The sequence below is a fragment of the Carassius auratus genome, unplaced genomic scaffold (assembly GCF_003368295.1).
Source record: "Carassius auratus strain Wakin unplaced genomic scaffold, ASM336829v1 scaf_tig00215431, whole genome shotgun sequence".
NCBI classification, from domain to species: Eukaryota; Metazoa; Chordata; class Actinopteri; order Cypriniformes; family Cyprinidae; genus Carassius; species Carassius auratus.
The window spans coordinates 81043-99815 of NW_020528086.1; the positions used below are offsets into that span (position 1 = coordinate 81043).

The 18773-nt window shown below is 36.0% G+C and overlaps 1 gene segment (V, D, J or C); it reads left to right on the plus strand.

The window, feature by feature from the left end:
* Positions 1 to 9914: 9914 nt before the first annotated feature.
* On the plus strand, positions 9915 to 11224 carry LOC113094820 (immunoglobulin kappa variable 1-27-like). The segment is given in 4 exon segments: positions 9915 to 10108; positions 10219 to 10534; positions 10707 to 10766; positions 11173 to 11224. Coding segments are annotated over 4 exon segments (477 nt in total).
* The last annotated feature ends 7549 nt before the right edge of the window (positions 11225 to 18773 follow it).

An 18773-nucleotide genomic window follows, 5' to 3' on the forward strand; every position in this document is an offset into this window, starting at 1 on the left:
ACGATACCAAAATGTAGAAAGGCTTCGAAAGATATAATTGTATAAGGGCAGACCTTACACATAAAATAATGCAGTTTCTGTTATTTCAGCTTATGAAAGTTTTTTTTTTTTTTTCATGGTGTTATGATTGACTAAATGTTCCTGTTGGAAGAGAGCATGTGTTTGTGTTTTGAATAAGTTTGGGGGTTTAGTTTACAATGTGTGATTTTGAGCATGAAATTAACCGTTTTGCCAATTTTGTGTTTTAGGTGTGTTGGTGTGTTAAGAGTTTAGTAAACTTGTTAACCCTTGTGAAAAAGTAGTGCACTTAGGTATACTTTTATAAAGTGTACTTATTGCGGAAATAATGTACTTTAAAAGAACACACATATGTGCAAATTAAATGTTATTTTCAACGCTTAAGTACATTGTATTTGTAATTAATTTAAAATGTATCACAAAATTGTGTAAGGTTGTTTCAGACAGTGTCATGCATGAATAATTAGCCTTTTCATTCTACCTGAAGCAAAATTATGTAACTTTAGTGTCGAACCTAAACTCACATGAAAACACGTCTGCTAAGAGGTGTAGTCTAGTGATACACAGGTATATGCTGTATAATCACTAGAAAAGGCCAAGGATTTCCGTACACACACTTAAAAAAGCGTGAGGATACAAAACAACTTGGTTTTGTGTCTAATATTTTACACTTTCATTCATAAATTCACCCCGTTTGTGTTTGCAAAATGACACGGATCGAATCGCTGAATCCAATCACAAATGGAACTGGCGATATAAAGCAGAACATCATGGAATTTGGCTATTTTTTAATGAATGCATCTACAGAAGGGCTCTACAATGAATCAAATATCAACATACACTAGTGTATATGATGAATATTTAAGCTGATAAGCAATTATTTAATAGTGATAATTGGTCCCTATACTAAAATGTTACCAAAATGATATTTGTGAAAATCTTAAATCAAATATACTATAATATGGTTTTGTTGGCAGCTCAAGCTGTTGTGAATCCTGCCCACTTCTTTGCATGGTCAGCACATGCTTCAGTGCTCTGAGAGTGTTTATAGAGCTGTGAGTTTAACACTTCATGACTGAGAGCAGAACAGAACACAATCTTCATCATCACACAAGACACAACAACAACAATGAACAACATCATCATCCTCATCTGGACTCTGACGCTCTGCATTCAGGGTAAATATTTTGTACTTAATGTTACACACATCTTATGTACAGTAAAACAACCATTAAATGTCTAAATTGTCTTATTTCAGAGATCTGGGGACAAGTGACTGTGACTCAGAATCCAGAAATAAAATCCATCAATCAAGGAGAAAATGTATCGATCAGCTGTAAAACCAGTCAGCCGTTTTCTGGCTGTAGTGACTGTGTGTCTTGGTATCAGCAGAAACCTGGAGAAGCTCCTAAACTCCTCATTTATTACATAAACAGCCTCCAGTCAGGAACTCCATCTAGATTCAGTGGCAGCGGATCAAACTATGGAAGTGATTTCTCTCTGACCATCAGTGGAGTCCAGACTGAAGATACCACAGTGGTAATGTGTTCACACAGTCCTCCGTCAGTCAGAGTCACAGTGACTGCACTGATACAGCTGAGAGACACTGCAGCTGCTGATGAGAGGCGGGTGATAAACAATGCAATGTTCTATTACAAATGTTCTAATAACATGAAATATTATTTCTTTATTTATTGTTATTTTTTTACTAAATATAGCAAACATAGTTGTTGTATGTAATGTAGCTTATTTTATTTTAAATAACAGTTAGTGCTCAGCAAGTTCAGTATTTGTTCACAGGAGAGAACTCTTGTGTTTCAGATCAGAGAATGAGAAATGAGTGAAAACCGAGACTTTTTGTGTTTTCTGACTCATAATTGTTCACTGATTGATCAGAGTGCTTTTTTTTTCATCGGTGAAAAGAGATTTAACTAGAAATGTAACTAATTTAAGTAGATTTTCTTCTGGAAGGAAGGTCAGTCTGTAGACATTTCTTGCTTATACACAAATCTGGCATGAACTCTATGGGCGCCGCCATCGTGACTGTCGCCTTTACTGTGTGCCTGTGAAGTGTGACGGTGTGACACTTGCCGGTGCTCTCTAATCACATTTCATTGAAAGTGGATCCTGCTCATTAAAGAAAATGTCTGGTGAAAGGGAAAATTGGGTAGATGATGTCAGGCAGTGACAAAACTTTAACAATTACTTTAACAAAACAATTAATGATTTTTTTTCCCCTTTTAGTCCGACCGACTTGCTGATTGTAATTTCGTTAAGACCCGCTGATCACTCAACTCACTCTTCAAACAACTAATACAAATGCAATAAAATGTGAGACAAACTCAATTTATGCTTTTGACACGGTGGCTCTCACGCCACACAACCATTTTCTCACGCACAGAAAAATCGCGAAGCAAAGAGGACACGGAGACCGACAGAGCAAGTCACTTATGATAGAAAAAAAATCTCAGCTCTCAGATTCTGTCCATTTTATTACGAAATTCAAACAATAAATACTCCTCTGCTCAACCAGGAACTCTGTGTAATCTGTATGGCTGTAAACATGGGCAGTCAATGTGCAACAAAGGCTCCTGAATTTCACAAACGGTTTTATTCCAGGCCTGTAGTTTTGTGCTGTTGTTAAAACAGCCAACCACACATCACGCTCTTCCCTGCGTCACTGTACAGCATACGTACTAAAAAACTAAATAAAAATAACTTTTCGTAAGGCTAACATCTGCTACAGCCGCCTACGGGACCAACACGCTACTTCTGCTACTTCCTTAGCAGCAAGGCACGCAGTAATGTGTATAGAAATGTTATATAAAAAAATCCTACATTTCCCCAAAATATTTACCGATTTGAGATGTTTTAGATGCACACTCTTGTATAATTAACTCCATTTGGAGGTGTTTTGATGGTTTATTTTGACAAGAGGAATCAAAGCAATAAAGATGACTGGATGAACTAAATGTATCAAAATGTGCAACACACAACAGATCACACTCTCTGAAATACTGTATTCCTGTAGTATGAAAATATACTATACTATATATATATATATATCATTGTTGTCTAATAAACACTGTTTCACATGTGATCTGATGTTTCTGAGGATTTCTTCCGGGGCACACATATGGGAGGGTCAGATTTTGGCAATAATGACATGAATCTATTCATCCGAACTTCCTTGGGCTGACAGGACGGTCTGCTGCTGGTGTAATGATGTGAGGAATGTTTTCTGGACCCACCCTTATGAAAGGAAAATATATTTACCAATATATTTCTTAAAATGTATTGTGGTACATTGTAATATATTATTTTCCCTTTTTATTTTCTAATATTTTATATATTTGAATACATTTAATAATATATTGACGATACATATATTATATAATATATTGCAAAATATACAAATGATTGCCGCTTTCAATATATTGCAATATATTGGAAAAAATAAATATATATAAGAATATATGCCTAATATATTACATGATATTTTCCAATATACTGTACTGCATTATATTTTTGTTTCATAAGGGCATGTGGACCTGTTAACACCAATCAGTCATCACTTAAATGCCAAAAACTAGAGTATTGTTCCTGACCATGAGTACAGAGTTTAGAGACTGAGTCTTGTGTTGTGAAAATGTGTTTTGACTGGAAAGTACATCAGCAGCGACCTACAGCCAGGGTTGGGAAAAGATACATCCAAATTTTAAGTGTATCAAAATGAACTACAAAATACAGCAGTCAGACTATGTATCAAAATAAATTACTGTGTTAATGTATTTTAAAAATACTTAAAAATGGCGATCTCATGGTCACAAACTCCCATTTCTAATCTTAGTCAGAGGATGAAGGGTTAACGAATACCTTTACATTTGGGCATCACATGCTTGCTCATACAAAAAGTGTAGTTTCTTTGTCATGTTTGTACAACTTGTTCATGTTCATACAAGTCGGTGATAGACGGATATCATGATGTCCCAGGAGACGTGTTTTCTGCTCCATTTATTCCTGACCTTCAGTTTGAGCTTCTGTATTCTGGACACAGATTTGCTGCAATGCCAGACATTTTAATCAACTGTAAATAATGATTTCTGAAGGAGACTAAATCAAATAACATTTTATATGTTACATATGTATAATGCCAATGACATAATTGAACAATACAAAGCCAGATCATAAATGATAAATGCATAGCATCAATTGCTCAAAGATAGTGATGTGGCACTGCTCAGTGGCTGACACGCACACGTGATTTCTGATTGTTTGGTCAATGTTTGTTAGTACACATTGTCTTTTTTTCTTTCTTTTCTCTTCCTGTTTTTCTAGTTTTTGTTTGTTTATTAATTACGGTCCCACGGTGTCAAGTTGTGTATTTAAATGTCGCGAGGAGGAATTAAACGCCGCGTTCGGCGAGAGGATCTAAACCCCCACTACCAGCTATGGTCCTCTCTAATGTGAGATCGCTGAGGAACAAATTAGATGAACTCTATGCCTCTACACAATACCGGTATGAATACAGAGATAGTTGTTTGTTAGGTTTCAGTGAGACTTGGTTGAACCATACAGTGAATGATGACAGTCTTTCCCTACCTGGCTTTGGTACACCGTTAAGAATTGATAGAGATCAACAAGCTACGGGGAAATAAGTATCTGGGCACTATTATTGATCACAAACTTACCTGGTCTACTAACACATTAGCAAGATACTCGAAAGCAGAGCATCTCCAGTCTCGTAGATCAGTTTACCCTCGATCTGGCTCTGAGGATACTGGATGATCCATCCCACCCACTTTTTTCAGAGTTTTCACCCCTCCCCTCTGGACGCAGATTTCGAATGTCCCTGACAAAAACTAAATGTGCCATTACATCATTTGTGCTGCGGAGCATTCAGTTACTGAACAGATCAGACAAAGGCACAAAGACATTTTTAAATGTGCACTATTGATTATCTGTTTAATTATTTACGGATTTATGTTAGTGATTAGATTGATGATTGTATGTCAACACCATTGCTGTTTTGTTGTTTGTTTTGTTTTGTTCTGGCTCGCGAGATCCAGTTTCCTGCAGAGTTTAGCTCCGACTCTATTAAACACACCTGCCTGTGATTTTCTAATGATCCTGAAGACACTGATTAGCAAACTCGTGCGTGTTTGATTAGAGTTAGAGCTAAACTTCGCAGGAAAGTGGATCTCGCGAGTCAGATTTGAGGATCACTGGTGTAAATGTTAAATGTGGCTCCCTTGAGTGCAAAACAAATTCCCCTCGGGGCAATAAAGGTTTCATCATCATCATCAAAGATGAATCTAAGAGTAAGAGATGCAAACCTGACAGCAGCCTACTGCCACAGTAAAGTCAGAGCAGCAAGAAAGAGACAAATTTAATTTGTTATTTATTATTACCATGGTTATTATTATTTTATAAATTCTTTGGAATTATTACACTCATATCAACAAGTTTTCACCCCATTACAATTCTAAATTAAATGAGCTTTCCTTCATAGTGCTGCTGCTGCTAAGCATCCTCAAAGAAAGCTGTAATGAATTATCCATGCAGTATGTGTTTGTGTTTGCTCTGGAAAGTGTTGAGCAGAGCAGCCAATCACAGACATATCCAGTGTTCTGCAAGCTCCAGAATCAACGTATTATAACAAAAAGTAGTGTAACATGCACTGTAAATGAAATAGCATTTGTGCAGTGTAGAGAGCTTCATTGATTTATTTCTTTTTTTATGGACACACTGCTAAATTTCAGGAATGACATCTGCATATTAATCTGTAAAATTATAAATCAAAGCTAGAGCACGCTCAGTGATATAATTCTTGAACAAGGACTGATCCTACAATACATCATTTGGAGCTGTATGGACTTGAGAACAGAAGGTTAAAGATCGACAAGTTTATTTTAACACAGGTTATATCCAAGAAAAGTTCATTATTGTTTAACATTTACATTATTAACATGTTGTAATAACTATATATATATATATATATATATATATATGTCCCTCACAGGGTGGAATGTTTTCCCAGAGCTTGACCTATATCCATTCATAATAGTTAATAATTTCACTATTTGCAAAAAACATAAAAATCATGTAACTCTTATGAAGCCAAAATGTTATCGCATACCAGGAATGACCCAGTTATTATTTCTTAGTTTGAGTATAGTTCTGTGTAACTGTGTAAACCACGCTGTCAGTAGACATTTCATAATCTAGAATGACAAAACATTAATCATTTTGATATAACATTCCAGTTGAGAAATACAATAAAATACAATGATTTGTTTGTTATATTACAATATTCCAGAGAATATTATTCAGTGAATTAACATTATCCAGTGAATTATTCTTGACTCTGTAGCTATAAAAAAGCTTATAAGCCTACTAAAATGGTAGTTTAAAATGAAGTTGATATGACTCTTGTCCTTTATTATTTTCTCCATTTTAAAACATTAGACATCCTTTTTGTATTTTTTTTTTTTTTTTTTTTGCTTATTGTTAATATTATTGTTGTTGCTGTTGATGCTTATAAATAAATAAATAAATAAACACATTATTTTCCACATTTGACTCAAGCGTGTGAAGGAAATACACCCCTTATCATACTATGATGCCTATGATCCTGGTGCGACAAGACAAAACCAGTTAAACCTATTACACACCAGGCATTTGTTGCATCCAGTGGGGACATAATTACTGATTGTAATGACTTATACTGACTTTTTACGTGTTGTGTTGCATAACTTGCTGCGTAAACTTAAAGGGGGGGTGAAATGCTATTTCATGTTTGTTTCATGTTTGTTCCAAAAATACTCCTTCAAACGTACAACTTAATTTTTGAAACTTTGTCCATGTTTAGCATGGGAATCCAACTCTTTAACAGTGTAAAAAACTCAGTATGCATTAAATAGCATGGTTTGTCACAAGTTTCTGGAAGTTTTTTTTCGAGTATGGCTCTGTGTGACGTTAGATGGAGTGGAATTTCCTTATATGGGTCCTGAGGGCACTTCTGCCGGAAGAGCGCGCGCTCCCGTAGAGCACAGCACTGAGAGCACAGACATTCACTGATCAGAGCGAGAGACCGAATTGTCACAAAAGGAGTGTGTTTTTGGTGGCCAGGGCAAGACAACCCTGCACAGATTACCAAAAGAGAAACAGCATTAAGGGACCAGTGGATGGAGTTTATTTTTACAGAGCATCAACAGAGTTGTGCAAGTGTTTGTTCCCTGCATTTCGAAGATGCTTGTTTTACAAACAAGGCCCAGTTTGACGCCGGATTTGCACATCGTTTATTTCTTAAGGATAATGCACTGCTTCAAATATCTCTGTGTTGTTAACTTAGCTATCGGCGCGTAAGCACATCAAGTAAACAACATGCCATGTTGTCATCAAACTGCACTTTCCACATGTACACCTTAAAAAAAAAAAAAGACTTAAAAAGTGTAACTTACGCAAAAGCCTACTCGCGCTCGTGATTCTTTAGCTCCGCCCACACGTCACGCCTACAGACGCTCGTGTTTTTCCGTGGGTTTTCACCCCCCACACCATGTTTGCATAATTGGAGAAACAAGCCTACACTATACTCCTTAAAACTTGTGTTTGAATCATCAGTGGGAAATTATTTAAATATGTAAACGTACTTACAGACTGTGAGTCAGAAAAGACGTCATTGTAGTCTTCTCTCCCAGGATCAGGAAACAGTCCTCCATAAAATGCGCTGTACACATCTGAATATTTGGGCTGAACTGTTCTGGAACAGTGTTATAGATACAACTTAACCCCTGATTTCTACTTGTGTCCTCTTTTGAAAGAACAAACAAAGTAATTTCACTTTCACAATGAAACACAGCGCATCCACAACATGGTGTTGGCGGCGACAGCGATAATAAAAGTTGCCTTCTTTCTTTGCGTGAACATCTGGGCGGCGTTATGCAAATCTTCTCACATAGTGACAGATATGTTGGTACATTTTAGGGGTGTGTGGTTGACATTTAACTTTTATAAAGAATGTCTCTTTGGATTTGAGACTTCAGTCTTTGCAACTTTACAAATCTTCTTATTATGCTCCAAGAGCTTGTAACAATCCAAAGAGAAAGGAACTTGAAATTGCATCATATAATCCCTTTAACCGCTATAGAGCAGAAGTTAAACTTATTTATTAAGTAATTACATTAAACCCTACATATACAGGATAACAATAATTGTACAAATAATGTAAAAACATTAAACCCTATTACACCAGTGTCTTGTTTTTACTGAACTCTGCAAAACACAAAGCATACTGAACAAAAAGATCATCAAAACAGAAGTCTGTGGTTAACTGAGTGTTTACAGGTGAACTAGAAAGATACATACTGCGAGAGTACAGTGAAGCTGGCAAGAAACAGAGAGATCCCATTTGTAATGTATTTTATAATATTTATTCATTTCATTTATTCAATTTATAGAATTTTTTTTTTTTTTTTTGGGGGGGGGGATACTGCACTCATATCAACAAGTTGTCACCCCATTATTATTCTAAATCTAAATGAACTTTTCTTTATAGCGCTCACACCCCACTCTTAGTTTGGCATCAATAGTCAACATGAGAAACATCCTGATGTACATTAAAAGTGTGTTCAAAAATAATAAAACTCTCCAGACAAAAAAAAAAAATATATGTGACTTTTACTGGTGATGACTAATGACTTTAAATCCTGGCACGTTTCTGAAGGGTTTTGTTGTGTTATATGTGTGTGAGAAAAAATAAAAACTGGAGAGAAGTCATGTGGCTCACTTTATTGCCTGTGTTATATTTATATACACAATTTATTATTTTTATAAATGCTATGAGTAGCTGTGCACACACAAGCGATGGGATTTCAGGTTTACAAGCACCGCTTGCAAATCATCACTTCACCACTATTACCAGTTTGCCCAAAAATGAACAAGAGACTTGTGCTTTCATCAGTGTGAGACTTCATTCATGTAAAGGTGATACTGTTGCGGGAACAATATACAGTATGTGTGGCTCACTGGGAATATTCCTGAATCTTCCAATGACCATTCCAGGCCTGTATATGCACGTATATATTATATACAGGCACGGATCTGCTGGGGTGTTCAAAACAATAAAGAGGACCCTCAGATAAAGCTGTAATAAAAACATATTTGAGAAAAAGATCTGGCAAACAATCCAGTGCTTATTTGTGTTTGCGCTCTGGACACTATGTAAATGATAGAATCATTGTGAAGTGATTATAACAGAATTCTGTGAGATCGCGGTATTAGAGTGACAAGTTTTTTAGTGATATTAACTGGGAGCACTTTTTTCACACTTTCTAGGTTTGGCTATAATTTGTATAAAATAAATTGTTTTTCACGTACATGCTGCAAGAATTTCAGGCATGAAGTCTGTATAATTACATACACTTAAGAAAAGAACCCAAAAACTTTCTTTACTGTCATACATTAAATCAGAGTAAACTTTTTCTGTTTTAAATCAAGAAATAAAAAAAAAAAAAAATTTGCAACCTGACCCAGTTACACCAGTTCTGTCAAGAGGAGTGGGCCATTCCAGTGAACTATTGTAGAAAGATTGTGTAAGAATACCCAAAAACATTTGGCCCAAGTGAAACAGTTTTGGGGCAATTCTACCAAATACAAAGGAAGTGTAGGCTGTGTATACTTATAAAAAACATAAAAATTCTCCCTCGCTCGATTCTGACATTTAACAAATACAAAAAATATGATTATACGTATCTATCTAAAACAAAAAAAGTTTACTCTGATTTAATGTATGACAGTAAAGAAATAAAAGTTTCTGTGTTTTTTTTCTTTCTGAAGTGTATGTAAATATCTGGTTTCAACTGTATGCAAAGATTTACTCTCAGAAAAGCAAAGAATTCTAAAGTTCCTGCCCACTTCTTTGCATGGTCAGCACATGCTTCAGTGCTCTGAGAGTGTTTATAGAGCTGTGAGTTTAACACTTCATGACTGAGAGCAGAACAGAACACAATCTTCATCATCACACAAGACACAACAACAACAATGAACAACATCATCATCCTCATCTGGACCATTGCAGCTTTTATTCAAGGTAGAATTATCATTTGTGACAATACTATTATGCTTTTGCTGTTTTATAGCATTTTAATATGCCAATATTATGCTATAAGTGAAATTTACATGTTTATTGTTTTTCTTCAGAATCCAGAGGAATCACTGTGACTCAGCCTAAAGTTAAAACTGTCCAGCTCGGTCAAACAGCTACAATAGAGTGTAATCTGGATGTAGGACTAACCTCTAATGGTTTGGCTTGGTATCAGCAGAAACCTGGAGAAACTCCTAAACTCCTCATATATGGCATACAATACCTCCAGTCAGGAACTCCATCTAGATTCAGTGGCAGTGGATCAAACTATGGAAAAGATTTCTCTCTGACCATCAGTGGAGTCCAGACTGAAGATACAGGAGATTATTACTGTCAGAGTTACCACTACATCAGTAGCTATGTGTTCACACAGTGATAAAGAGTCGTACAAAAACCTCCGTCAGTCAGAGTCACAGTGACTGCACTGATACAGCTGAGAGACACTGCAGCTGCTGATGGAGGATGTGATTAAACACATTTACTTTATTTATTATTTACTTTTGGTTCTTTAGAGATTCAAACAGTTCTTGGTGTGTCATTATAGGCTCTTCAAATCAGTGCACGGAAAGTATGGACCATGTGATAGCACACTTGAGGAGATACAGTATGTAAAACAAAAACATTTTTTCATATATAATTTATTTTCATTATTATGATATGTTTTGACATTTGCCAATAACTTAAAACATGCAATGATAATATTACAATTTGGTTACTACATCTTAGTCATTTGCCATATCACAAGAAGGTAACACAAATCCAGTATTTTTTTTTTTCTTCGTGTAGAGTATGTGGTATTTTTGAACTCAAGCACACAAACCACTATTGGACACATGTTTCAATGTAGGACTGAAAAGTGTTCCTTCTGGCACTATTGGTGGTTTTCTCGATGTACCTGTACATTAATGGAGTAAGAGGCTCTTTGAGGATTTTCCAACTCAACTGACTCATTTCAGAGAATAAAGAGTCAAACAGTCAAACTCATATTTGAGTGATTGTGTTCCTCTCAGAATAGAGCAGCTCCATCAGCAGATGTTCAGCGTCCTCACAGGAGCTTCATGATACAGCTGTGTAAAAGCACACATGCACTCTTTTCTGCTGTTGTTGGTGAAAGCAGAGCAGATGTCAGATGAGAGAGAGTAAAGCTCAGTGTGGAGAATGATTGGAGTCTCTCATGTGCTGTTGGTCTCGATGTGAGACATCAGTGAGAATCCAGAGGAGAGAGTGAGTGGATCTGCTCTGAACAATGATCTCTCCTCACTTCTCATCACGAGAGAGTCAGGCTGCTGCTCCAGATGTTCAGACCGTCCTTCTGCAGGACTCCAGCACTGCTGTCCTGAGACCTGATGTTCCCAAACACCTTCAGCTCCGGCTCCAGTCTGAAGAGAAGCTTGAGTTTGTCTCTCACATCAGCTGATCCTTGTGACAATCAGAGAACACATCAACTCAACACATTAAAATTTATATTATATTATTATTATTATTTATATTTATATTATAACACATTAATAGTGTTTGGCCTTTACCTCTCTGCTCACATCAAGTAGCTTAGGAAACCAATGATGATGTAAATACAAGATTTAATACCTAATTAAAAGTACTATAGCTGTTGAAAACATCATGGTAAAGTTTTGAAAAGTGTAAAACCAGAAAATCTTACCAAACTGTGCTGCAAGAAACAGCTATTTTGTAAGAATTAGTTAAAATATTTGTGTTAATATCTTTGAAAATATATACAGTACAGACCAAAAGTTTGGACACACCTTCTCATTCAAAGAGTTTTCTTTATTTTCATGACTATGAAAATTGTAGAGTCACACTGAAGGCATCAAGGGCTATTTGAGCAAGAAGGAGAGTGATGGAGTGCTGCGCCAGATGACCTGTCCTCCACAGTCACCGGACCTGAACCCAATCCAGATGGTTTAGGGGTGAGCTGGACCGTAGACTGAAGGCAAAAGAGCCAACAAGTGCTAAGCATCTCTCGGGGAACTCCTTCAAGACTGTTGGAAGACCATTTCAGGTAGTGATGGGTCGTTCGCGAATGAGCCGACTCTAAGAGCCGGCTCTTGTAGGTGAACGACAGGAGCTGGCTCGCATATCTGAAGAGCCGACTCTATTTAAAAAAATATATATATAGCCTATAGAAATTAAATCATTATGTAATAATGAAATAATGGATGCATTTTATTTAAAATAATTGAATAATTCAAAGAACAAAAAATATATATATTTCGACTGTCTGGTCAGCCTCACATTCTGTTCCTGTCAATCATACACGATGTTTCAACCAATTATACGGCATGAGGGAGGGGCCAAGCCATCACACACACACAGAGGAGAGGAGAGGAAAAACACAACAGCTTTTGAAAACAAAACAAAAGCAGGAAAATGAGTCGGAAGCACAGCCGCATTTGGAATCATTATAATGATCATCAGCCCCTCGAAAGTAAGGCAGCTTGCATTTCTGAATGCAAATCTCTCATAAAATAAAAATATGATCAGCATTGTGTGTGTGTGTGTTCATGCTAGCTATACAAAACATAACTAGTGAGATAGTTCATGCTGACTATAACATGCCAAAAAAGAGGGACCAGTTTAATCCTTTCAGATATTTATTTTTCTTTAATATGGGTTCTGTTATGTTGTTCAGATTCAGATTGTATTTGTTTTGTAATGTTATTTCTATACATTCAAAAGTTGTAATTTAAATGCAAATGTTTAATAGTATTCTTTTTTCATAACAAATCAATGCATTTTTAAAGAAATTGTGAGTATGATTTAATTTAATAATTTAATTAGAATAGTTTTCACACCAATCATAGTCAAAACATTATTGTTTTTTAAAGAACCGTTTGTGAGCCAAAAGAGAGCCCATCACTAATTTCAGGTGATACCTCTTGAAGCTCATCAAGAGAATCAACTAGCAAGAGTGCTAAGAGTGTGCAAAGCAGTAATCAAAGCAAAAGGTGGCTACTTTGAAGAACCTACAATATGACATATTTTCAGTCGTTTCACACTTTTTTTGTTATGTATATAATTCCACACGTGTTAATTCGTAGTTTTGATGCATTCAGTGTGAATCTAAAGTACGATTTTCATAGTCACGAAAATAAAGAATACTCTTTGAATGAGAAGGTGTGTCCAAACTTTTGGTCTGTACTGTATTTAAAAATTCAAATCTGTTTTCATTCATTTTAAGAATTCTTAAACTAATTTTTCAATAAAAAATGAATTTAATACATGTTTGTAACATAGCTTCAGTTAGATCCATCTTATAAGAGATACACAACTTTCCAGAAGGAATTAAACTGAACCATGCTGTACTGTATTTTATCACAAAAAAAATTTTATTCTATATATAAACATATAATTCGTGATAAAATATGAATGCAAACATTTTCTGTATTTCAGTTTGTACAGTTTACAGTTTTTTCGGCCATTAACCAGTGTTTGTCCAACACAGTTGAATGTCCAACAATAGCAAAACCAATATTGCAAACCTTAGCTGCAGTATAAAAAAAGAGGTGCAGCGATTATAACACCCGTTCCTAATATATATGATATATATAATCTGGTTACGTGATTACCGCTAAATCGCCATCACCTGCTTTTAAATGGAGTGGCATTTAAAAACAGGTGATGGTGATTTAGCGGTAATCACATAACCAGATTTACAGATGTGCACGGTCATATCGTTGGATGTGTTGGATAACCTAACTTCAAGTTTCAAGGTATCTTTATTAGTAGCCTACCCAAAGGTAAATTATTTATTTATTACTTTTTTTTAATGAATGTTTATTGCCATGTGTGTTGTTTGGGCCTTCTGAAAATTTAAATTTAACATTACAAAAAAAAAAAAAAGTTAGGACTGAATCATTTAAATATTAAAATTTATATTAAATCTTGATCTAATTTTTCACACAAAATCCATTTACACGTAAATGGATCAACTCTTCATAACCAGAAATTTACGTCATTTGCATATTTTATGTGGGGGAATTTAAATATTATCAAAGTTCAACAAATATAAAACATTACATAAGAGCGAAAAACAAAGAATGTAACTAACAAGCATGTGAAGTTCACATTCACATTGTGAACACCCCAAGGAATACAGCACCTTCATGAAAATACCATACAAAATTCTTCTGCTTTGCTTCTCATAAGATGGCGCTGATCTAAAAGAGAGCTGAAGCGTGATCGTTGAATGTGTTTTCCATCTGCGCATGTGCAGATATTACCTGCTGACCAAAAAGCAGTACTGCAGAAGTAACAAATCAATTTCATTCATTTCACTTAAGTGAGCTTTGTAAATTTAAAATATTATTTTTCTACTTTTTTAAATTTAACACACAAACTAAATTATTTCATTTAAATACATAGTAATATTATTTGGACCAACACCAGCCACATTTCATTTTTTTGAGTGTAGGACACATGTAAAAGACTGATGTCGATGCCAGTGTTCAGTCAGGACAGGCTTTTACAAACCATAAAGAGTGTAAGGCAATGGATCTTAATCCTAGTCCTGCCCCTGCTGGAGATGATGAAGCTGTTCTCCTGCATTTGAGTCTCAAGTAGGACGAGAAAATACTTCTTTGAAATAGAGACACATCATGTACAGTGATGAGTAAAGAGAAAATTGCTTTCTCTTCTGTGGAGTCAAGACATTTGCAAATATGATTAAAAGATGAATATAATAATAATAATAATAATAATGCATTTTATTTCATGGCGCCTTTCAGAACACCCAAGGTCACCTTACAAGCAATATACAGGTCACTGCATAAGACAAAACAAACAAGAAACAAACAGCATATACATATAAAGTGGATTTAAGTCTCAACAACAAAAAAAAAAAAAAAATTCTTATAAAAAAGCCTGTATAAAAAGATATGTCTTAAGACGCTTTGTAAAAGTCAACAAGCAATCGCTATTGCGAACATCGAGGGGAAGGGAGTTCCATAGGCGGGGGGCAACATGACTAAAAGATCTGGCACCCATAGTAGTAAGTCGAATCCGAGGTACCACAAGAGAAATTGAAGATGAAGATCTAAGTGCACGTGAAGGAGTATAAACCTGGAGAAGTTGAGTAAGGTATTGTGGTGCAAGATTATGAAGTGCCTTATAAGTGAGTAGCAAGATTTTGAATTCAACTCCATATTTTACTGGAAGCCAGTGCAATTGCTGGAGAACCGGAGAAATGTGATCAGTATAAGGTGCTCTAGAGAGAACACGAGCTGCAGAATTCTGAACCAATTGAAGTTTATGTAGCAATTTGGAGGGAATACCTGTGAGAAGAGCATTGTAGTCTATACGTGAGGTGACTAGTGCGTGAATGAGAACTGCAGTATTATTATTTGAAAGAAATGGACGTAGACGAATAATATTGCACAAATGGACGTATGCAACCCGTGTGATATTATTAATCTGAGCTTTAAAAGATAGTGTGCTATCCATGATGACACCCAAACTTTTAACCTGAGAGGAAGGACAGATTGCAGTATTATCAATGTGTAGAGAGAAACAATTAGATTTAGACACAACAGATCTAGTGCCAACAAGCAGAGCCTCAGTTTTATTGCCATTTAATTTCAAGAAGTTCGCTGAAAGCCAGTCTTTAATTTCAGATAAACAGCTTGACAAAGATGGTGGAGGAAAAGAACCGGTAGGTTTGGCAGACAGGTAAAGTTGGGTGTCATCCGCATAACAGTGAAAATTAATACCATATTTCCTTAAAATATTACCAAGAGGGAGCATATATATAATGAAGAGAAGCGGGCCCAAAACAGAACCTTGGGGAACACCAGTGGTGACTGTAGATATTCTTGAACTAAAACCTTTTAGTTGAATACGCTGACTGCGTCCAGATAGATATGAACTAAACCAAGACAGAGCAGTGCCAGTAATACCAATGGAGACTAATCTGTCAAGAAGTACGTTATGTGAGACAGCTGCCAACAGTAGATCATTGGTTATTCTGACAAGAGCAGTCTCAGTGCTGTGGTGGGGACGAAAACCAGATTGGAATTGTTCATACAAGTTATTATTGGACAGATGTTCATGAATTTGAATTGCAATACACTTTTCAACTACCTTAGAGATGAATGGTAAATTTGAAATTGGACGAAAATTTTCAAAATCAAATGGATGAATATGCAACAAAACTACAGAATTTCACATTTGATTATTAGGCCTTTCGACACATGTTTTACCAAATAAAAAGGACAGCACTTATAGAGTTCATCCCACTATTTGATATTAGCGTAACTATTGGATTTGTTGAATTTAAGGCAGATGTAAAATATTAAAAGCTAATATTTCGTTGCAGATCCCTTGCATGCATCAGAGCAGTGAGTCTGTAACCCTTAGATTTCACCAGACTCTTGGACTTCTGCTTTGAAATGCTTTTCTCCAGCCTTTAATGCAGCCAATTCCAACAATTGCTTGTTTTGGGGAGTTTCTGACCTTAGTCTCCTCTTCTGCTGGTGAAATTAATGTTCAATCGGATTTAAATCTGAAGACTGATTTGGGCAATCTAAAACTTTACATTTCTTTGCCCTGATAAAGTCCTTGACTGAACTGGCAGGGTGTTTTGGGTCATTGTCCTGATCCAATATGAGGTGCTTTCTAATGAGTTTGGTGTCTTTTTCTAGCCAAGATGAATTTGCACCCTTCCAAATTCATTCTTTTACTGCCATCATACATTAAGTCATCATTAAACTGAAAAGGTCCTGTTCCAGAGACAGCCATTTATGCCCAGGCCATGACACCACCTCCACCAAGCTTTACAGATGAGCTTCTATGCTTAGGATCATTTGCAGTTCCATTTTTTTTCTCCACACTTTTGCTTTCCAATCACTTAGATAAAGGTTAATCTCTGTCTCATCGGTCCATCAACTCAGATCCAAAACTCTACTGGCTCACATTTGTGTATAATCTTGCCTTTCTATTTTTGGTATTAACTGGAGTCAAATTCTGTGTGGAATTCTCCTGCGGACTGTAGATTGACCGAGCATCACCCCAGCTTTCTGGAGGTTGTTGGTGATTTTATAGACATGTATTTTGGTGTTAATTTTCACAGATATTATGATTTGTTTGTCATCAACTACTGTTGTTTTTCTCAGCCGATCAGGTCGTTGTTGGCATTGCTGATCCAAACTCTTGATTTCTCATATTCTTTGTTTTTGCTATAGTTCTATTTGACTTCCTCTTTTTTTAGCATCCAAATTGCTTGCTTTTCTATTAGAGTCGGCTTCCTCATCTTCATCCTGGTTTGTGTGTGTCATCATCGAATGCAAGACTTAGAATGCAGAAGTAATGGATTTAACTGATAAGATGGATTCCCTGCTTTTAATATCTGAAGAAATAATGCAACAGGACACAGCAGAACACTTAGAAAGACCTGTGAGGCAAATGTTTCAAGACTTCTGCTCACATCAGATATGGAAATGAAACTCTATAAATGCTGATCTTCTTAGCTGGTGAAACATCTTTGTGTTGAATCACCCAATAATAAAAAGTGACATTCTTTAGTTTTGTCTCACATTCATCTTTTAATTGTATTTACAGGTTTCTTGACTCCTCAGTAAACAGAACAATTTTGTTTTTACTGTTCCAATATTTATGGTGGGCACTGTAATTTCCCTCAGTGATTATTTCTGGAACCTGGTTGATACACTGACATATTGTGGTTTATAACTCCTCGCAGAACTCCCCGCTTCTCTGTATCTTGATCTCTCATTGGCTGTCGGTCATCGCTGATGTAGTTTTCAGTCAGAACACCTTCACACAGCATGATTTTGAATCACCGACAGCTCCAGATATTTAGCATGCATCGGCGACTCATCAGCAATTATTTCAGATCACGTCTTTGCTCATTCACGTGATTGTCGCTCGCGTGAATGATCACAGATTTGCCTGTGATTTCGGGCATTTGTCAGCGATTTCTCAAAACCTGTCGGCGAGCCAAAAACTGGGCTAAAATCGTGCTGTCTGAACTCGGCTTCAGAACGTTTGAATTATATTCTGCTTAAATGAATTTGTTCAAAGATTCAAAGATCTGAGTCAGTAAAATGATCCCCATCACACATCTGAAGCAGAGCACAGAGAACAGCGGTGTGTGTTCCCGGTCTGTGTCTGTTCTCGTGTAGTTCCACTGAAGATAAAAACAGATCTGGACCAGAGATGACTTCTCGTTCACTCTTGTGATCATTATGCAGCAATTTTTTTGTGGACTTCAAAAGATGAGAAAGAAAACTTAGCAGTGTTTCTAAATTTGTCAATTTCTGTGCCTGAAATTTGTTCAGTTTTATTTTTCATGGTATTCATAACTGGTTTATTGTTTCTAATTTACCATAATAAAACCATAGACAAAAGTTCCTCTTGTAGCCTTATGTTTTCTGTAGTCTGCTGCTTTTTCCTCGTGTTATTCAGCTGCAACTATTTTTTTTAATCTTATTGGAACCGAAACTATAGGAATCAATAAGAATCTGAATCTATAAGCAGAATCAGAATCAGATTCGATAACATTCAAACAATACTGAATCCTAATCATTGTAAGATTATATATTCTATATTTTTTGTAGTATATGTGTTTGTTAGCAGCTCG